Genomic DNA, 22,371 nt, shown 5'->3' with positions numbered 1-22,371 from the left:
CACTCGTCTGCTCTCTAATCCGAGCTGCTGTATTCCTGTCTCTTAAGGTTACACCTAACATATTTCTTTCCTTCGCTCTATGCGCGGTCCTTCTCAAGCTTCTTTGTAATCTCAAAGTTATTGTTTCATATGTTAGTACCGCTGGAATGCAATGATTGCGCACTTTTATTTTCAAGGATAGCGGTAAGCTGCCTGTCATGAATAGTTATTGCTGGCCGTATGCACTCCAATGTATTTTTATTCTTCTGTAAATTTTCTTCTCATGGTATTCGTGAGTAATTTACTTATATAAACGTAGACTAGCACATATTTCAGAGGCTGACTACCAATAAAAAATTCCCGTCCTCTTGACACGTGCTCCTGAACTGCGGATATAGTTTTAAGCTCCTCTGAAGAAATACTGAAGTCTCGGCTTAAACTTGGCTCTCAGAGCCTGAATTTGCGGTGTTACCCGTGTCAATCAACCATGCTACCTATGGGCCAAGACACACCTATGTGGAGCCTGCTCACTAAATGCTGCAAATCCTTTCGTTTGGGTTGTAAGGGGTGTGTGGTCTATATATTAGTGGTCGTTTACATGAGAGAAAAATATAAGATCTGGCCAATGACTAGCAAACCATGCACATCAGTCAATTCAGAAGTCGGCGCAATACATGATGATCATCACACATTATCCTCATGTAGTATACTGTATTTCCTCATTTCTTTTGTAGCAGAGAGTCGAAGTACCAAAGTGCCGCAATTCACTTGCGAGACAGAACTATTTGTCCGTGGTGCGATCACAATCGCAGAATAAAAATACACTTAAAGCACAGCTAAGGTTGTTTCGTAATTGCTCACCGATACTCATGCAATTATATGCCAAAGAATAAGTGTATCCTTTGATATGATATGAGTGGTTCAGATTTCACTGTCTCAATCTTCTTCTTTTCCTGTCGCATTTTTTTACTATTATTCACTTTTCCTTACGGCTGACTGACCTTCGCGCCACCTCATATATGTTTCGTGGTATCCAAAAGATTGCGGAATGATCAACTCGTCTCGACAAGTCGCAAAAGCACTGCTGTTCACGCCTCGATGCGACCACTTCATTTGCTTAGAACAACGCCAAATGCATTTTGTAATGCGCTTGAAACACAAAGTGGCAACCTAAATTGAACTAATTGTAGCGAACAGAAAGCCTGGCTGTTACACATTGCACATTTAGCCTTCATGGAAACTACTTTACAAGACAAAGTACATAGCTAAGTATGAATAATTTATTATGCAGCTATTTATTGCAATTCCTGATAAGGTGCGTTTTCTCTAGTGTCAGAAAGAGTGGTTAGGCGAGAATGTGCGGTATCCTACCAGTAAATGACATCCATCTTGTTCCCGTAACAAAGTACGTTAAAGTTCGAAAAGAACTTGAAGAAATGATGTGTCTAGAAAGAGCGAGTGCACAGTCTTAATAACTATAGCAGATAAATTTAGTTGCAGTCAACCGTCACGCAATCGAAGACCGTTTATTAGCAGACTGACGCCTATGGCTCTTCCAAGTTCCAGAACAATTTTAAAAGGCCACAAGCATTTTCCAAAGACCAATAACGCACCTAATGATTTTGATAAAACAACCACAGTCTTCGTAAGAGTACAAACGCCATGTCTCACTCATAGTTGGCATGAGTTATTGGATTTGTGGCGAGCTGCAATATGTATAGGCTACCTGAAATATTATGCGTATCTTCCCCGGAATTGCAGAACAGTTACAGCGATAACTGGCGCGACTCTGGTAAATTGCCGATTGTGGGTCCTCTTCTCTGCTTTGTTCTCTTTCACTTCACGCCTCGAGAGGCGCAGTTCTTCTCCGTGTTCCCACTGAATAATAAAGGCCCACAAAGGCGGAGTGACGAACAATGGGTTCGTTGTAGCCTAATCAGTTTTGAGACGAATAGGGTTTGAGAAATCCCATTAAGAAGTGCAATATAAAAAAAATCAGGGCACATGGTTGGCAGCAGGACACACAAAGTATGGGTTTTGATAAGCAATTATTTCAGAAAAGAAGCGAAAGACGCTTTCACACGTGGTGGCGGTTTTGCATAACGCAATTGGTACAAGTTACAAATGGTTATGCGAGCGTTTCTTCGAGTCGAAGGAAGACTCCCTAAAGGAGGGAATGACGGTTGCATGTAATGGTAGCCGAAGCTGTTGAAATCGGCTGCCACGACGTTGTTGGGTCGTCGATATATTCGCTGTTTTCTCTCCTTTTTATTTCGTCGAAGTACTTTTTGGCACGTGCGCGAATACGTGTAACACGGCAAGGTTTCTTTTCTCTTTCACAAATAGGGGCTTCGCTGAAACAATTGTTCGTCCTCCCGAGCAACTGTCGCTGGTTTTGATTATCAGGCACAAACAGTGTATGATTCTAGTTGCAAGTTACCGCGTTGGCTTGGTCAGATAGTCGAGACATTGCGACTCATAGGACTTACTCCCGTGACCTTAAGCACAGGTGGGTATTGCGGCGATCCCCAATACATCCGGCTAACACTCCCTTACCATAAAGCAGGAAAAGTGTGCTTCATGCAGCTATCGCTTTGAATCGACAGCTTGGTAACGGGCCTTGAAAGACAATAGACAGTTAATTATAGTTGAACGCTAGCGTAATAGCGGGGTTAAGGGAAATAGTGTTACCGTTCCGCAAACGAACTTTGCAGAAAGAGAGTTTTAGTATAGCGCTAGCGTGATAGCGTAGTTTACGTGCAGGACGCTATTCCATTACGCTTTGAATTTCGCATACATAATGTACCTAATTCTATGTGTGTGTGCGTCCGGAAAGTGCGATAGGCAGCGCAATAGAAGCCAGAAGCGCATTGTATTTTTACTTCCCATGTCCGCTGATCTACAGCGAAACAGACAAGCAGTACAAGCTGTCTACCGTAGCCTCCGAAATCTTCCCATCTCAGAGGCCATATGCCGTCGTCGCACCTACCTCCCAACTTTACGGATAGGTGGAGCTCGCATCTCGGAGAAAATGTTTTTCGTTAGGCTTAGGCGCGTTCGAAACGAGAAGCGATCTCGAAAAGTGCTCAAGGTTAGCCATAACACTCTCTCGTGGAAGCGGCACGAGACTAAGCGAAAGCCGTTTACGCAGTCAATTGCTACGAACGAAGTGAATTCTACTAAAACAACGCCAAATTCAGTTTGAAACGGGCGACCGGGACCGGCGCCATGTTTTACGTAAACTATGTAAACCACGCAAAGACGCTAACGTTAAATCTGAGAAATAGCGTGCGTACGGTATACGGTATGGGTCAGTTAGCGTTCTGCGCATGCGCATTTCGATCCCGCTATTCCGGTAAGCCCGCTGTTACGGTAAACACGCTAAACTAAAACAGTCTAATATGTTCACGAGTTCACTTACCTTGTAGAATATGATGTTTCCGAAAGCATACTTAAACGCAGCTATAAAAATCTACCGCCCTTTTACAAAACGTCAATAAGGCTGACGTATCATTCAGGGCATAGGTATTCAGCATCATCATCATCAGCCTATTTTATATCCACTGCATGACGAAGGCCTCTCCCTGCGATCTCCAATACATCGTTTTAGAAAGTCTTGCGCTAGCGTATTCCAACTTGCGCCTGCAAATTTGCGTGATTCCGTTGTGAACCAATCCGTTCGAGAGCTGTGCCGGAGCCCTTTCCCACAGCCGCCACAAGGGGAGAGAACAGCGGGAGAAGAGGGCTCTCCTTCTCATCGCAACATTTAAACATTCAGATATCCCAAAACTCGACAGCACGTGCTGGCCGGCCGTGCTATAGCGGAGCCGCTACCTTTGAATTGTTGCCCATAGCCTATTTTTACGACCTCCGCCATTGCCACGTATATTTCTTGGAATTTCACAAAACACTTATTTTGCCGTTGCAAATGTCATATATGGAACTCGTAAGCTTGTGAGGTCTATGTTCGCGTGAAACGTTATTTAATGTAACATGTTTACTTCTGCCGTTCGGCGACAAAGGCACTCCGCAACACGGTTTCGCGAAAACATGCGCCCGGGCCACCGACCACAAGCCACCAAGAGAGAGAGCTAAATAACATTTATTAGTGCCAAAGGAACTAAACGCTCATGCCTCCTGGCAGCCCGTTCTTGACGTGCTGCCCCAGAAGCAGCCACCATAGTTCCTAAAATTTTCGTGGGGGAGCGGTCCGCTCCTCCCAGCTGCAGGGATGCTGGTTGTGTAGTTTTTAGAAAGTATTGTCTTTCTGAAGATGAAGGTGGCAGGGAAATCCCACAAGGTGTGTTTATTTGATGTATAACCCCGCACTATTTGCAAGTGGGGGAGCCTGGGGGTCTGGTAATATAATACGTATAGTGGGGTGGAAGTTATACGGGTGTTTGTGCTTCTCCAACCATCGACCGCGAAAGCGGGCAAAAGAACCAAAGTAAGTTATTCGCTTTGAAGAGCTCCGACCAGCAGAAATGCCAAGGAATCGCCGCCATCCGTAGGAGCCGTATCCAGATGCATCGAAACGTTTAGCACACACAGGGCAGCATTATTTTGCTCAAGACAACCGAGTTGTTTAGCAATGATGCAACTTCGTAGCGCGGAAACAATACATCAGACAGAAGAGAAGTGACATGTACAAGTGCTAGTTTCCAGCTAAAGCTTTATTTCTGACACACTGCAATGTAATTACGCATTAAAAGTCATGCTCATGAGCTTTTCTACAATCACACAAAGGGCGAAAGCAGCCGAACAAAACGAAAACCAACAACTGACCACTGCACTGGTATGATGAAGGGACAAAATGATAAAATTCAAGTAACCCACCAGAACCTATTTGTCAGCCATCGCCTACATATGTCACTGCCAGTGAGCCGAACGCATAGGCCAGTATGAGCGATAGCTGACAAAGAGATTCTGGTAGGTTACTTGAATTTTCTTCTTTTTTTCCCTTCTTCATAACGTGTGGGAGTCACATGCTCGTGTTTTTTTTCTCCCGTCTTTATCGCCTTTTATGCGATTGCAAGATAGCTCAAGCACATGGTTCTTTAAGCATAGATAGCATTGTGTCTAGCGCTAGCTGACACAGCTAGAGCAAGACAGGGGTAATTGAAGATCACAGGGGTAATTGATGCCTTCGTCCTGCAGTGGACATAAATATAGGCTGATGATGATGATGATGAGCATCGTGTCAAAAACAAAGCTTTAGTTGGCAGTTAGTGCGCTTGTGCGCATTGCTTCCCTTCTGTCTTGTCTTTAATTTCCGCGCTACAAAGTTACGTCATGGTATATCAAGTAGCCCTACCTCCAGGGTTGTTCTGCAAATTCCACAATTCCGGATTATTGGGATATATTTGTTCTCTTGTACACCCAGGTTGTAGGCCACAAAAAAACTCTACCTTTGGTCGTCAGGTGTGCCTTGTTAAGCAGTATGCCACTTGTAACCTAGCTGTATACTGCAGGCACTTGAAGCAAAGAACTGCCAGAGGACTTGCGCTAACAACAGATAGACAAAGTTTCAAACACAATAGAGAGCGCGACGGGCACTAAAGCCAAACTGAGAGCACAGTGGAGAGATACGATGCGCTTGAGGACAAAATATAGATACGGTGAAACTCAAGGGCTCTACGCAACAGCGCCGTAGTTCCAGTGCATTGATTAGGCTAGGCTCTGCGCGTGGTACGTGGAAACGCGGGCAAGTATACAGGGCGTTCGAACTATCATGCGTCACGATTTAAAAATATTCAAATGCCACTTAGCTGGACAGAACAAAGGTAATGTGATTTGCTGTCACTAGGAGATACTGAGAATATTTTTTTGAATTCCGCCAAATACATAATTAGTCTTAATTATTCCACTTCTCAAATGTTATAATTAGATGAAAAGTGTGAATGATAAAATTGAAGAGCAACATGAAGAACTCCCGATACAGCTTTCTGCTGCTCAATGCGTGCTACATAAAAAAAATTGGAGGATGCTTAAGCTTCGCCTTTAAGAATGGAACGCGATGGCGTTATGGGGACGCATTCGCATCGCATTTTTCTTTGAGTCGGTTTCACTGCAACAGACAACGTGAGAAAGTCAGCTTACAAAGACCAAGCTTACACCAATCTCCTTAAAGTCGGCTTCACTTTTAAACACAAATGCATTGCTGGGAAGACGTTTTTCCAGGGGCAATATAAGTCGTCTTATATTAAAATGTGAAGGCCCTAGCACTTTTTACTATTTCATTAATTGTTTGCTATTGCCCCTACCCATGCGCGTGTCCAAAACGCATTAGGCAGGCATATCTGCACACTTAAAACAAAGTAAATACTTTTTGGTTCAGCTGTAACACCATTACAAAGACCTGTATTAACGTTCAATTATAATTACAATACAAGATGTCTGCTACTTGCATAAACACACAACTGTTGAAATTGATATTGTATAAATATAAATCTCTGTTATTATTTATGTATGAATCCAAACTAGCTTGATGCCAAGGATCCACAGGCTTCTCATGTATTTTCAGCATTTTTGTATCCTTTTGGGCAAATAAATTCAAACATTCAAATTCAAATTCCAGTACCAATTTGACATGCCGAGGATGCGAGCGCCATCCGGATAAGATTTTCGCAAGTAGCATACCCGAGCGCGCCGCTGTTGGTATGGTAGAAACGCGGAGGTGATTCTTTTTCAACCTCCTTGGGTAGAAATGCTGGCAAAAGGGATTTGTGTTTGAGTTTCCTCGTAACAGAATTATGTTTTCTCGTACATTCAAATAACAGTCTGACAACACCAATATCTGTAGGTTGTGGTTAAGTTGTACTTTACCTTTTTATGACGGATTTCACTTTGAGAAATTCAATTTTTGTTCGCTAACAGCTTGCGCTACGCGGAGGGCCTGCGTGGTCAGGGTGGTTCGAGATGCGCCACGGACGCCAACGTGCACGCTCACACCGACGCCGATGCCGGATTTTCTGCGACACGGAGCCCTTAACGCTATCGCGTTAAAAGTGTTTTTCCGAGCGGGCAAGAAGCCTGCGAATACACGCAGGATTGTCACGCGAGTGGCCGCTCGAGGCAGTGTGCGAGTATCCGCGGGTTCGTTTCACGCTCGATAGAACACTTTTATATAGCACGTATTCAGTAGCAGAACGCTGTATCGGGAGTTCTTCATGTTGCTCTTCAAGTTTCTCATTTGCACTTTTCATCTAATGATATTATTTGAGAAGTTAAATATTTTATTAAGACTAATTATGCAATTAGACGGAATGCCAAAAAATATCTGAGTATCTCCAAACGACGGCAAACGGCATTAGCATGGTTCTGTCCAGCTACACGTGCCATCTGCATATTTTTAAATATTGATGGATGATAGTTGGGACGCCCTGTAGATCCTTATACATGTAGAAACACAGGTATATTCGAATGCCATCAGGCTTAATGTCATTCGACAAAATGCAACAAAGTGCACTATGCAGAAAGAACACGATGCAGATACATATATTAGACGGTCGCATACTCGAGGGTCAAAGTGTATCAGTGGCATCAGAGTCCTTTCATACTTGTGTATGTGTGTGTGTGTGGGTGTGTATGGATATTATGGTTAACATTAGGAAGAAACGGGGGTGGGCATGCCATGTAAGGCGTAGGGCGGATAACCAGTGGTTTATTAGAACTACAATATGACTGCCGGGAGAAGAGAGTTGTAGTTGGGCCTAGCAGAGAATAGGTGGCGTGATGAAATGAGGAAATCCGCAGGTGTAAGATGGTCTGCTGGCACAAGGCAAGGGTAATTGGAGATCGCCGGAAGAGGCCTTCGACCTGGGGCAGTGGGCATAAACATATGCTGCTGCTGATGCTGACGATGATGACGTTCACCGTAGTGGCGGCAAGGCGCAGCATAGTTTGAGGGCAATTAGAGGTCAGCCGGCATAGGCTAACTTACATGCTTTTTTAGCGAAACTTTCCTACTGCAGTGTTGCAGGTGGCAGTACACGAAGCAGTGCCTTCAAATGAAGGCCTTGTAATGCAGTGAATGCGAGTGCGAGTGAGTGCCAGTGCGAGTGAGTGCCAGTGAGTGTGAGTGGAAGTGAGTGCGAGTGAGAGTGAGTGCGAGTGCGCGTGAGTGCCAGTGAGTGTGAGTGGAGGTGAGTGTGAGTGCGAGTGAGTTGCCAGTGAGTGGAGTGGAGGTGAGTGTGAGTGCGCGTGAGTGCCAGTGAGTGCGAGTGCGCGTGAGTGCGAGTGAGTGTGAGTGGAAGTGAGTGCGAGTGAGAGTGAGTGCGAGTGAGTGCCGGTGAGTGTGAGTGCCAGTGAGTGCCGGTAAGTGTGAGTGGAGGTGAGTGTGAGTGAGTGCCAGTGACTGTGAGTGGAAGTGAGTGCGAGTGCGCGTGAGTGCCAGTGAGTGTGAGTGGAGGTGAGTGTGAGTGCGAGTGAGTTGCCAGTGAGTGGAGTGAAGGTGAGTGTGAGTGCGCGTGAGTGCCAGTGAGTGCGAGTGCGCGTGAGTGCGAGTGAGTGTGAGTGGAAGTGAGTGAGAGTGAGTGCGAGTGAGTGCCGGTGGGTGTGAGTGAGGTGAGTGTGAGTGCGAGTGAGTGTGAGTGGAAGTGAGTGAAAGTGCACGTGAGTGCCAGTGAGTGTGAGTGGAGGTGAGTGTGAGTGCGAGTGAGTGCCAATGTGCGAGTGGAAGTGAGTGCGAGTGCGAGTGAGTGCCAGTGAGTGTGAGTGGCGTAAGTGCGAGTGCGCGTGAGTGCCAGTGAGTGCGAGTGCACGTGAGTGCCAGTGAGTGTGAGTGGAAGTGAGTGCGAGTGAGAGTGAGTGCGATTGAGTGTGAGTGCGATTGAGTGTGAGTGCGAGTGAGTGCCGGTGACTGAGTGGAAGTGAGTGCGAGTGCGCGTGAGTGCCAGTGATTGTGAGTGGAAGTGAGTGCGAGTGAGAGTGAGTGAGTGTGAGTGGGAGTGAGTGCCGGTGACTGTGAGTGGAAGTGAGTGCGAGTGCGCGTGAGTGCCAGTGAGTGTGAGTGGAAGTGAGTGCGAGTGAGAGTGAGTGCGAGTGAGTGCCAGTGAGTGTGAGTGGAGGTGAGTGTGAGTACGAGTGAGTGCCAGTGTGCGAGTGGAAGCGAGTGCGAGTGAGTGCCAGTGACTGAGTGGAAGTGAGTGCGAGTGCGAGTGAGTGCCCGTGAGTGTGAGTGGAGGTGAGTGTGAGTGCGAGTGAGTGCCAGTGTGTGAGTGGAAGTGAGTGCGAGTACGAGTGAGTGCCAGTGACTGTGAGTGGAAGTGAGTGCGAGGGCGCGTGAGTGCCAGTGAGTGCGAGTGCACGTGAGTGCCAGTGAGTGTTAGTGGAAGTGAGTGCGAGTGAGAGTGAGTGCGAGTGAGTGCCGGTTACTGTGAGTGGAAGTGAATGCGAGTGCGCGTGAGTGCCAGTGAGTGCGAGTGAGCGTGAGTGCCAGTGAGTGCGAGTGGAAGTGAGTGTGAGTGAGAGTGAGTGCAAATGCGAGTGAGTGCCGGTGAGTGTGAGTGGAGGTGAGCGTGAGTGCGAGTGAGTGCCAGTGTGCGAGTGGAAGTGAGTGTGAGTGCGAGTGAGTGCCAGTGACTGTGAGTGGAAGTGAGTGCGAGTGCGCGTGAGTGCCAGTGAGTGTGAGTGCGAGTGAGTGCCAGTGTGCGAGTGGAAGTGAGTGCGAGTGCGAGTAAGTGCTAGTGACTGTGAGCGGAAGTGAGTGCGAGTGCCAGTGAGTGTGAGTGGAGGTGAGTGCGAGTGAGTGTGAGTGCGAGTGAGTACCAGTGACTGAGTGGAAGTGAGTGCAAGTGCGCGTGAGTGCCAGTGAGTGAGTGGAAGTGAGTGCGAGTCAGTGTGAGTGCGAGTGAGTGCCGGTGAGTGTGAGTGGAGGTGAGTGTCAGTGAGTGCAGGTGAGTGTGAGTGAGTGGAGGTGAGTGCCAGTGAGTGTGAGTGGAGGTGAGAGCCAGTGAGTGGAGGTGAGTGCCAGTGTGTGAGTGGAGGTGAGAGCCAATGAGTATGAGTGGGAGTGAGTGTGAACGTGGTGTGTGTGAGTGGAGATGAGTGGGAACGTGACTGAGTGCTGTGAGTGTGAACATGGTGAGTGGTTCTGGGTGTATAGTAGTGAGTGTGAACGTGAGTGTGAGTGCAAGTGAGTGTCAACATGAGTGAGTGCTTGTGAGTGGAAGTGAGTGTAAACGTGGTGAGTGCTTGAACGATAAGCAGAGGTGATATCGGTTCACCTTGCTTGCGGAAAAATGGAGGTGCATTGTGTGTTGAAGCTCACTCGCGGTGATGACTTATCGCGCTAGCAAATTGTGCACGCCAAGATAGAAACCACTAATTAAGGTTGTAATAATCCAAGGTTCAGGCATGAGTGAGACAATGTATAATGAAATAAGCGGATATATTATATTGCGATAGCAATTATATGGACACTCCAAGCGAACTTCTGCCGTGGTCGTGGACGTCGTTTTGAGGTTCCGTATAAAGTCCAAACACGGTAAAATCGTCGCCGGCGTGCCGGCGGTACGCTGCGTATGCGAGTGCAAGCTTGCGAGGGTCAGCCGACACTTGCTGCTTAATCTCGCGCGCACGACCGCAAATGCGGGATGGCAGCGCGCTGCTTCTGTCGCGCGTCAGGCACGGAGGGGGGGGGGGGGAAGGCGAGGGGGCCTGGGTCGTCTTGCTCCGGCGGCGGCCGCGTGGGTGTCGTTTCTCGAAAGCGATCTGCGACGTGGAAAAAGTGCGCGCCAGCGCGGGCCTCCTCTTCACAGCGATTCGCGACGTCAACTATGTTCAACTAGAGCCGGTAACTTCGTATGCGCTGTGTTTTCGACGTTTAGTTCGCTTTGAAGTGAGAGGCGGCACGAAGGACAATTCGCTCGCGGCTATAGCTGCGCCTCCTTACTCCAGCGTTCTGACAGCGAGTTGCCGCGGTCATCGAGCGAGAAGCGTTCATGTTTACCTGTGCGCGCGTGACACCGTGCTTGTCGATTTAGTAAGTAGGTGAATGTTTACAAGTTTATACGGCCCAATAAACTACTATCCTTGCTTCGTATAGCTCTCTACTAATTTGCTATCGCAATCGAAGCTTCGCCTGTCGGGCGAAACTACGACATTTTCTTTAATACGCCAGGGAATATGGGCTGGAGCGCTGATGGCAGACATATCAAAATCATGACCGGCAAATTTTGCCATGACTTCCACTGAGTGAAGACGCTTAATACCGTGTGATTTGCTACACCTTTGCTGGTCATCCGCCTTCAAAGGGTGGAATGGCTCCTCATTTTCTTCCTGCTTCCCTCTTAAACGTACACGTACAGGCTCCTTATCTAAACAGGCAGAGCGGAAGAGGGACTAGCCAAGTTAGCGCAGAGTAACAGACACGCACGCTCGCATACATGGAGAAAAAGCGAAGATGCAATGATAGATACCGCTTTGTTCTCCCTTTTGTGTTTGTTTCTTCGTTAAGTGGTTGACTAAGTATACGGACAGTCAATCTCTCCCTCTATTTGCCGCTGTCTCGTCTCAATCCGACCGAAGGGGAGCTTAGCGAGCATGAGCGGCAAGCATGCACACCTCTAATGTCAATGACAGAGAGATGGACAGAGAGAGGTTGGGGCTGACGTGAATGTTTATGTCACCATGAATAAATTGAAACGAAAACTTTAGTCGTGCTAGTTTGCTCTACATTGCAGTGTTAATAAACCAGCTCTCTTTAGTAATTCAGTCAATGAATCTGTTAAGTTGTACTTACTAAAACAGAACCTTATTGCCTTCCTCAGCACCCCGTGCATTCTTGCAATGAGTTTATTTGTGTAGGGAAACCAAACAATATTGGTGTGCTCCAGCACTGTTCGAACAAGCATTTTGTAGGCCAGCAAATTTTATCTGGGGGCGCAAGACGAAGGTGTCTTCTCAGAAAGAAGAGTCGCTTTAGTGCTCAGCATGTAGATTGATTTCAACTTGACGTTATTTCGTTAACATGGCATTCCCATCGGAGAGCGTATGTTAAAGTGACACCTAATTATTTACGCTGAAATGCACAAGAGATAGGTGTGTCATTAATAATGTAAGTAAACTGGGATCTATGTTTCTTTCTTACTGTTAGTGTTACAGATTTTGGGCATTTCGAGTCATCTGCCACTCCTGACACCAAGAAAAGGCAGAATTTTGTATATGGTGATTATCACTGTGATTAATTTTGCGGTAAGAAATACAATAGTCAGCGAATAGACGGATGTTACCATGTAATGAGGAAGGCAAATCTTTTATGTATATTAAAAATAAAACTGGGTCCAAAACACTGCCTTCGCGCACTCCCGATGCAACAAGTGCTAAATTGGAAGCTTCGTCATGAATATACACGAATTGTGAGCGGTATAGTGCGGCACAGTGACTCATGAGTGCACTCACTCACACTCGCACTCATTTCAAAGGGGTGAGTGCGAGTGAGTGCCAGTGAGTGTGAGTGTGAGTGGAGGTGAGTGCAGGTGAGTGCGAGTGCGAGTGAGTACCAGTGAGTGTGAGTGCAGGTGAGTGCGAGTGAATGCCTGTGAGTGTGAGTGGAGATGAGTGCGAGTGTGAATGAGTGTCTGTGAGTGTGAGTGGAGGTGAGTGCTAGTGTGAGTGAGTGCCAGTGAGTGTGAGTGGAAGTGAGTGCGAGTGCGAGTGAGTGCTGTGAGTATGAGTAGAGGTGAGTGTGAACGTGACTGAGGGCGCGGCCTGGAAAAAATTATGATGAGTGAGTGTGAGTGAGTATTCTCCCATACTGCCGATATATATCCGTCAAGATACAGCTAAAGACGTCACATTTCTCATCAACGACAGCTGCTGAACTGGTTGCCCTCCGTGCGGCTCTTCATTTCATTCTGGAGGAACCACCCCATCCATGGTCAATCTCATGTGACTCCAAGGCAGTCCTCCAGAGTTTAGTGTCAGTACTGTGCCATGGATCACATGAGCAACTCGTCGCAGAGATCAGACAAGTACACCATCGCATAGTTGATGAAGGAACGATATAATATATCAGTGGTTGTCTAGTCACTGTGGCATACATGGCAATGATCGAGCGGACGCAGCGGCCCGATCTGCCCATAACGGTGTCAACTGCGTTGCCATTCTTCTTTCGTGAGCCGATGGAGCGAAAAAACTTTCTGCGCTTGCGCGTGAGCTAACATTGATGCAATGGAATTCATCTGATTTCACAAGTGCACACCTTCATGCCCTGGACCTTAATTTACAGCTCCGTATTCCGTTCAACCTTCCACGACGAGACTGCACACTTCTAGTCCGTCTATGGCTTGGAGTAGCATTTTCAAATGCGTACTCATTTGTTATTGGAATGGCCAATAGCGCACTTTGTGAATTCTGCGGTTGCAACGAAACTATCACACACCTTCTTTGTGAGTGCCCTCGTTTCAACCCGCAGAGAGCAGCACTCTCAGCGAAGATAGATCAACTGGACAAACGCCCAATACCAGAAAAGAACATCCTTGGAAACTGGCCTACACAAATAACGGCGCGAGCCGTCCTGAAGGTGCTGCTGCGTTGCTTGAAAGACACCGGACTCAGTGACAAATTGTGATTCTGCACTGTGCTACGTAGGATGGAACGTTGACACTATGCAACACGAGAACGCCTTCGCAGACTGCGCGACAGTACCAACAGAAACAGTTCTGTTTTGTGTGTGTGTGTGTGTGTGTGTGTGTGTGTGTGTGATTTTCTTTTCTTTCCTTCCTTTATTACTTTTTATTTTGATGATGATGATGATGATGATATAAACTTTAATTTTCGAGACGGTGTTCCCGCGCGTTTGAGCTGTGGATCACTCTACGTGGGAGGGTACCTCATTCCAGGAATCCTCTGGCCGCGATAGCATCCCGGCCTCTGGCGGCAAGACGTCGTTGTTCGTCCAGGGCCGGGGTGGAGATCTTGGCCTCCCACGTCTCGGCGAGGAGGTTCACGTCTTCGGACGTTGTATATTTGGTAACGGCGTCTTCGGGGCGACACGGGCACTCTAGTAGCAAATGAGCCAGAGTGTCTGGCACGGCGCAGATCGGGCAGTTGTATGTGTGTAGTGTCGGGTGGATGCGATGCATGAGGATCCCATGGGTGTACGTATTGCTCTGCAGTCTTCGGAATGCGGTGCTTTCCTCTTTCGTCAGTTTTGGATGAGGTGGCGGGTACACCCTGCGTCCCAGTCGGTAGTGTTGGAGGATGGCGTTATACGTGGGGGGTATTGTCTCCGTTTCCGCTGCGTCACCAGGCGGTCGGGGGTCTCGCGAGGCGGCGAGAGAGGCCCGGTTGACGTGGTCGCGGGCCGCGGCGTGTGCCGCTTCGTTTCCCTCGAGCCCCTCGTGCCCTGGTACCCACGTGACGCAGGTGTAAGGGAGCGGAGTGCTTCTTTTCTGCAGAATTTTGACTGCTTCCACCGATATTCGGCCTCTCGTGTAATTGCGTACTGCGGATTGGGAGTCCGTGAAGACTGCGACTGCGTTCGTGCTCGTGGTGGTGGCGAGGGCGATCACCGCTTCTTCCGCTGTCTCCGAGTTCCGCACGCTGACTGTGGCGGATGTCAGTTCTTTGCCTCTCGAGTCAACCACACTCAAGGCGTAAGCGGGTTTTCCCGGGTATTTGGACGCATCTACGTAGCGAGCATCTGGATCGTGCTTGTGGCGTCTTCGGATGGCGTCGACTCGAGCGAGCCGGCGTCCCCGATGATGCTCGGGATGCATGTCGCGCGGTAGTTTGTCGATGCTCAGGGATTCTCTTAAGCATGGCGGTATCTTGACCTTGCGGTCCGCGTCGGACATGTAGCGTTCTCCGTAGCCGAGGTGCGCAAAGACCGATCTGCCCGTCGGCGTGAGCTTCAGCCTCTCGAGTTGGTTGGTTTTCTGGGCTTCCACCAGCTCTTGCCAGGTGTTATGAGCACCCATTTTGAGAAGTCGGGTGGTAGATGCCACAGGTGGTAGACCCATGGCGAGCTTCGTAGCTTTGCGGATGATGACATTGAGCTTGTCGACTTCGCAATTCGTGAGAGCCAGGTACGGGGTTGCGTACGTTATTCTGCTGGTCAGTAGAGCTTGAACGACTCTCAGGGTATCTTGCTCCTTGAGACCACTGCGTCGATTGGCTACTCTCCTTACGAGGTGTGTGAGTTGGGAGATTGTGCGTTCGAGCCGTGGGAGCGTGGCGACTCCTGATCCATCTCGGTGCAGGTGCAAGCCGAGTACTCGAAGCGAGGCGACCTTCGGTATTTGGATTCCGTTGAGTGTGACGCATGGGTCTGGAGCTTCGCAGGTGGGAGGTCTCCCCCTCGTGCGTGCTTTGAGTACGAGTAACTCCGATTTCTCAGGTGCGCAGTGGAGGCCGCAGCTATCAAGGTAGTGCTCGATAACATCAACCGCTTCTTGAAGGCAGCGTTCTTGCTCTCCGGTGCTCGTTCCTCGCGTCCAGAGCGTGATGTCGCCCACGTAGAAGGCGTGACGCAGGCCTAGGATGTTTTCGAGAAGCCGGGGGAGCTTTACTTATTTTTGGTCCCTCTCTCCTATCGCATCCCTTTACCCCTCCTCCGGTGGGTAGCTAACCGGAGATAACCTCCGGTTAACCTCCCTGTCTTTCCTTTACCTTTTTTTCTTTCTCTCTCTAATCGCCTGCATTGCAAACCTGTATATTACCGATGTAATAGTCAACGGTCTACAAGAGTGAATTCCATCTTTTTCCTCTCACCTTAATAAATTAAATTGATTCTACTTTGTCGCCATCTGTCTGGTATTCACTCTTGTAAGCATTTTTCTACTGCTTTCAACAGTGCTTCCTTACTTATTGGAACTAGCTCATTATTCAGTCTAACGGGAACCTCGTCTAAAGCTGTGGCTGTGCGTTTAGGAATGCTCTCTTCAGCTTTCTTCCAGTTGAAATTACTCAGCACCAACTCCTTTTCCATCTGGTTTTCGTTCATTCTCTTTTTTTCCTCAGAAACCACCTCGTCATTGCAATGAAATTATTCGGCTGTTATTTTGGAACGTAATTTATTGCCACGTTCCCTTCCAGATTGTTTCCACCTTCTTCAAGGATACTTTGCTGTACTGTTCCCAATTTCCTGTCTAATACGTTAATGTGGTTCCAAAATGTTCTTGGTGCAGCCTTCTATTTCTCACGTACTTCTGATAACCAACGTTCACTTTCATCTTTAATACTAGCTTGAACTAATATTTCGGTCTTTCTGAACTAATTTTCTGTCTATTTCATCCTGCGGCAACTGTGCATTTTTTGCCTGCCTGTGTTCTCGTCATGCTTTCTTTCGTTCGTCGATCGCCTCCCGTATCTCCCCGTTCCACCAGCTTTTCGGCTTCCAGTTTTCCTTTTCAACAAGCATGTTGTTTCTCTTTCCTCATTTCTCTCGCCATTACACTTACAAGCTCACTATATTCCCACTCCTTGCTTGGCCATTTGTCAAGTGCTTTGTCGACTCTTGTGGCTATATTTGCTATTTGTTTATCGTTCAAATTTGGACTGGTCATTCTTTGTTCCTTGCTCTCTTTCCCAACTACACATCCCATTTTAAAAATGATGTGTTTATGGTCACTGCCTATGCTTCTAGGGTCCTCGTCAATGACCATTTCTTTCAGCTTATCATAAATTCGTCTGTCATCATACAGTAATCGATGGCCGATTGTCTATTTCCGCCTTGCCATGTGATCTGGCCATCACATTGGCCCCGTATTCACAATAACGAGGGCACGTTGCTCACAAAGATCTAGCATTAACCTCCTGTTGTTGTCGGTATAACCGTTTAGATCTTATATGTGGGCATTCATGTCACCCAACAGGATAATTTCGCCCTCATTCCCGAAACTCTTAATATCCGTACTTAGGCATTTCACTAACTCTTGGTTCTTTGCCAATGTTTCCCTGTCCATAAATACGTCACTCCCAGCCAGGTTTTCTTTTCATCTGCCTGTGCCTGATAGCCAAAGATGCTCTTGACACTTGCAATTTACTCTTTCCCACTTGGCCCCCTGATGTATGAAGCATTCCGACTCCCCCTCTCTTTCTTTCCAATTTGGTTCGGTTGCACCCTTCCCCAACATAATTCTCAATCATTGGTGGTTCTTCTAAGTTTCTAATGCGCGTTTCTGTAACCGCCTACACACCCATTTGCCCTCTATTTGACTGCTCCTCAATATCTAACCACTTCTCCTTTCTTCTACCACCCTGCATGTCTCTGTACCCTACTGCACAGCGAGCTCTTTCTTGTTTTTCTGTTGCTACTGGTGCTGCTAGTCCGAGGTTCCCCGGCTTAAGGAACCTTCTTCATTACTACTTAGCCTGGCCTCCTGAGCGCCCGTGGGCCCTCCAAAAAAGCAATTACGCCACCAGTGTATCGCCAGCCCACTTCACGTCCAAGCCTACGATTGAAGTGAATTCCGTCTCTTTGAAAGCCACCATACCTTCTCACTTCCCTGTTGACTTCCGCAACCTCGAAACCTTTTTCTCGGCTCACTTTCCAAATCGCCTCATTAGTGGCCGCAACTGCTCTTCGTACGTTTATATCACGTGCAGGTACCTCCGGCACAGTGCAGACCCCAATCTGCACCCGTGGGGACACCTCGCGTAAGTCGTCTACACCCTTCGCCAAACGCTGGGCCAGCTCCAGCCCCTTTTCTGCTCAGCACGTCATTTAGGCCGCCCGCTACTATTACAAGGTTGCGTGCTTGCGCATTCTCCGCGAGCTTTTCTCTAGCTCGATCCATGACATCGCCCTTTAAACGCCAGTGCGTCACGCTGTGGCTATTTTGTGTGGCATAGCAAGATTTCCCATGGACATTCTGTGACCAGAAAAAGGACTCCGGCGATACAAACAAGGTGTTCTACTGATTCATATTATGTGAAATGTCGGTCTGCTTATATGATCAATACACTTTTATTGCGATAGCAGTTATATGGACACACGAAAGCAGATTTCTGCCATCGGCGTCGCTGTCGTCGTCGCCGTTGCCGTCGCCGTGAGGTTCCGTATGACGTCAATGGAGATGAAATCGTCGCCGCGCGCCGAACGCTGTATGTGCGAGTGAAAGGCCGCGAGGGACGCGCGCTTTCACGGGGAGTGAACGCACGGAGGAGAACAAACGCGCGTTCTGCGCCGTGCTCCCTTAAGGGCTGCAGAAGTAGCCGTATCTTTCCTCCTTTACAATTACCATATATGTAGAGCAAACGCGCCTTCTTCCGACGCGCGAAAGGCCGTGCGGGGGGGGGGGGGGGGGGGAGGGAGGCGACGTTTAGCTGCGGCATCCAGTGTCTATTTATATCAGAGGCTCCGGCAACAGTCACTAACGCCGCACGCATTTTGTGCGAACGCGGGCAAAACACCGACGGCGTCGACAACAGTTCTGCGTGTTGCCGGTGCTGCTGCATGTCCAAGTTTATACAGCTGATAAAGCTACTTTCATTACTCCATATAGCTCTCTGCAAATTTGCTATCGCAATTGATGCTTCGCCTTTCAGGTGAAAGTGCGACAACTTTTTTTTTTGTTAACTCACAACTTTCTCATTTTCCTCAAATGGCCACTGAGCCACTCGAAGCTCCCAAATGTGTTATGTTGTTGACGCTGTGTACTTGCCTATACAATGGACGCATAGCCACAAGAAGTTTTAAGAAGTGATGCTGTAATCGCGATAATAGAAGTTAGAACGCTTCAGAAATGATTGCGACACCCCCGCGGCGTCTCGGCTGCCTTAACTGCCCCCCCCCTCCCACCCTCCCCCCGCAGATCTCTCCTCCCCAGCGAGTCTCGTCTCATGTAGAAACCGCGAGAGTAGCGAACGATGTTCGGTACTGTACTGCACCCTTGTTTCAAAACATTGTCAACTTCTGGTTACCACGACAAGGCGCTTTGCTGCTGCACACTCTTGCCGCTGCACGTGCATCGCAATACACGCTACACAAGGTAAAATCTGTTGACTGAGCTTGTCAGGCAACAAACACTACGTGGAACAGTGGGCGTGTGACGGCCTGACAAAGGCTTGTTGGCCGATGGATCAATTTAAAGCCCCTCATAAATTGACCAATTGACGGTTTTCACGATGGTGGCATCACGTGCATGGCCCATGCTGGAATCACGGCATGCGAAGTGAGGGCCAGGAAAGCCCGGAGGCGGAACACATGATTGCTTTTTTGAATTTCTGGCTTCGCAGTTTCCTATTCACGCAAGTTCATGTCAGATCTCTTCAACGCACATAACCAGCTATGGGACTTGACTTCGGTGTCATGGTGCTTCGCTGCACACACAATGCTCACAATGCTCACTATCTTCCTCTTTTCCTCTTTTTATTAGAAAAAATTATGATTATTATGTAATGCCTATCTTCATACATTCTGTCAGCTGTCCCATTTCATGATCTTAGTGGCGCTGCTTTATACTACGTCTGCGGAAAATAGGAGAATGAAGATTTCGCAGTGAGAGAGAGAGGGGTAAATGAGATGCGAAATGCAGGGAGGTTTGCTACCCTGCACTGAAGAAGGGGTAAGGGGAGATAGAAAGATAAAGAAAAAATACACACACGTAGAAAGAGAGGGAGATAAAAAAAATTAACACACACACACACTCATACACAAAGGAACGCAGGAGTGTCACAGTCGATCAAACAGGTCTCCTGGCCGGAGAAACTTCAGCAGCGCCTTGGTCGCCTTCTGGTGTGAAGACCGCATAAGCCGGCATTCCTAGATCGCTGCTAAGAAAGCGGCCGGTCGTCGAGGCGTGCCAACGCTGTCACGAGTGACTGTCTCTGGGAGCTATAGCGGGAACAATGACACAGCATGTGTTCGATTGTTGCCTCACTGCCGCAGCTATCACAGCCACCACTGTCAGCCATTCCGATGCGGCAAGCAAATGCATTCATGAAAGACACTCCAAGCCACAGTCGGCAGAGAGCAATTGTCTCGATTGGGGATAGTCCAGATGCAATGCGTAGTCGGAGGGATAGATCCGGGTGGTGCAATCGAGTACGCCGGAAACCTGGCATGTGCCACATGGATCGTGTGGCATCACGTGCGAGTATGCGAAGTTTTGCTGCTGCATTATTTCGTGATAGCGGGATTGGTTCCTTTACGGCATTTCCGTGAGCCATCCTAGTAGCTTCATCGGCATGTTCATTGCCCATGATGCCGCAGTGGCCTGGGTGCCACTGGAAAGTGATGTCACGTCCTTTTTCTTCTAGTTGGTTACTTCCAGCACAAGTAGGTCTTGTGGTCCACGATATAGGGCAGATAGCAGATAATGCACGGCTGCCTTCGAATCTGTAAATATGCTCGACCTTCGTGGTAAATATTCATAAACCATGCGAAGAGCGCTGCGAAGTGCAGCAAGCTCCGCAGCAGTCGACGTTGTCCGGCGAGTAGCTTTAAACTGAATGGTCACGGCTTTTTGGGGGAAGAGCACAACTTAGGCAGATCCGTCTATCGTTGTCGAGCCATCCGTGTAAATGTGAAGATGGTCCTTGTACGCCCTCGCGCAGCATGAGTAGATTGCTGCTTGAGAGCTGGCGACGAGATTTCGCAACAATATCAGCGTAAGATCGATCTGCGTTATTCGTTATGCAGGTTGGCTTTTCGAATATATAATGTCACCTCAATAAATCTTTCAATTAGTCAGCGTTGCTCCTGTATCCTTCTCTGCTTCTCTTTGCTTCCCTTTTTTTACGCTGCAGGCAATGTAGATGTCAACAATCTCGCACCGCAATTCTTCTTGGAGGTATTGAAGGATGAAATGAGCATTTTTATTATTTATGATATTTTTGTATCTCATTTTTTGTGTCTCACAATAGAAAAAAATTTCTTCTTCTTCATTCTGGAGTTTTACTTCCCAAAACCAGTTCTGATTATGAAGCATGCCGGGGCATCCGTAGACCTTATTTTAAAGCGCCTTCGGACCTTCATCGGTGACGCCGACGGTGCGCCTGCAGTGTCCATATAATTACTAAAAGACGCTTCAGGACTACAACGATTCCGCTATGGTTTTACAAGGTGTCTGATGACTTTATTTTAAAGCTGTAAGGTAGAGTTGGCAGCGAGACAACGCCCATTTGAATAAACAAGCTATGTTTAACACACACTTTAACGAGCTTAAAACACATATACCGGAAAACGTTCCACAATTTAATGGACAAAAAAATTCCGCCTTCATACTACGCTGTGAAAGCAGATGTACAGTGAAGCTATTGCCGACGTTACAGAATCGCCACCACCACAAGGCTTTCCGCCGTCGAGATCAATGTAGCGCCACGACCTCGTTCGCGCCCTTTCCGTTGGTGCTTTGACACCGCGGTGCGCGTTCGCGGCGTCCAAACGCTTGCGCATAACCCGCGTTCACAAAGCGAACATCACTGTAAATTTTAACAGACTTGCCCTGATTTGGATTGCTGTCGCAGCACACTTTGTGCCACCGATGCAACGGACAGGGCGCTCACAGATCAAGGACAGATGCATCATGTAAACACGTTCGTCACGCGCGCACGCAGGTGTAATGGAGTGCAGCATATATCCTCACTGTAGTAACCCTCCGCCTGGCGCAAGTGCGTTATTGAACTAATTCAACTTCTCAAAGTAAAGTGGGTCACTAAATTTGTAAAGTACGACTTACACACAACCTGCTAACTTGATAGCATCAGATTCTAATTTGAACATGCGCGTAAACATGAATCTGTAACACGGAAACTCAAAATTGGCACTAGCACGGGAGACGATTTTTTTTTTGTCGACGTGACGGCGTACAAGCATGGACGCAGAAAATTTGCCGGTGTAGTAATATACAGCTTCGCTGTAAAGAAATTGACCAAAATGCGAGAACGCTCCGCACGACGCATTACCACGCTACCACCATTACCAGAAGAGAAAGCTAGTCGCACTGGCAAAAACATTATAAGCTTTCCAGTTAAATAGAAACCTTGCCCATTGGCTTTCTCTATTGGATATGTCAATTGAATATCTTCATTGACTATCTCCGCTTTCGCTATCACTTGCAGGCATAGCTCTTCAGTTTTCTCTGTGTCTTGCGAATGCCATTTGAAATGCATTTGCACGAGAAAAGCTACATTTGCATTGCCATTTACAGCCGTAACTAACGTGTTCTCCATAATTTGACACAGCATGGAGGAGCAAATGAGTCCCGTGCGAGTGGTACTGGTGACAGGGTCGAGCGGCTTCCTCGGCCAGCATGTGGTGAAGGAGCTGCAGGAAGAAGAGCATGCTGCGATTGAAGAAATACGGTTGTTCGACAATCGGCCCTACGTGAACAAAATCGGTAAGGCGCCCTCCTTTATGGGCCAAACATTATCTGCGGTTCCGCGCTCCAAAACTACAATCTTATTGTGAGGCACACATTAATGGGACACTTTGGATTAGTT

General features: G+C 47.9%; 1 protein-coding gene across 1 annotated transcript in view; it reads left to right on the top strand.

Annotated features, from left to right (window-relative positions):
* The window catches only part of LOC119444339 (3 beta-hydroxysteroid dehydrogenase type 7-like), a 127,425-nt gene that overhangs the window by 75,774 nt on the left and 29,280 nt on the right, over nucleotides 1-22,371 (top strand). Inside the window, 1 exon segment of the mRNA XM_049663291.1 lies at nucleotides 22,114-22,268. Coding sequence (XP_049519248.1) covers nucleotides 22,115-22,268 — 154 coding nt within the window. The 5' untranslated portion in view covers nucleotide 22,114.

Source organism: Dermacentor silvarum, chromosome 3, assembly GCF_013339745.2.
Source record: "Dermacentor silvarum isolate Dsil-2018 chromosome 3, BIME_Dsil_1.4, whole genome shotgun sequence".
Classification (NCBI taxonomy): Eukaryota; Metazoa; Arthropoda; class Arachnida; order Ixodida; family Ixodidae; genus Dermacentor; species Dermacentor silvarum.
Note: the sequence above shows the minus strand (reverse complement) of the source record. Positions and strands in the feature narration are given on the sequence as shown.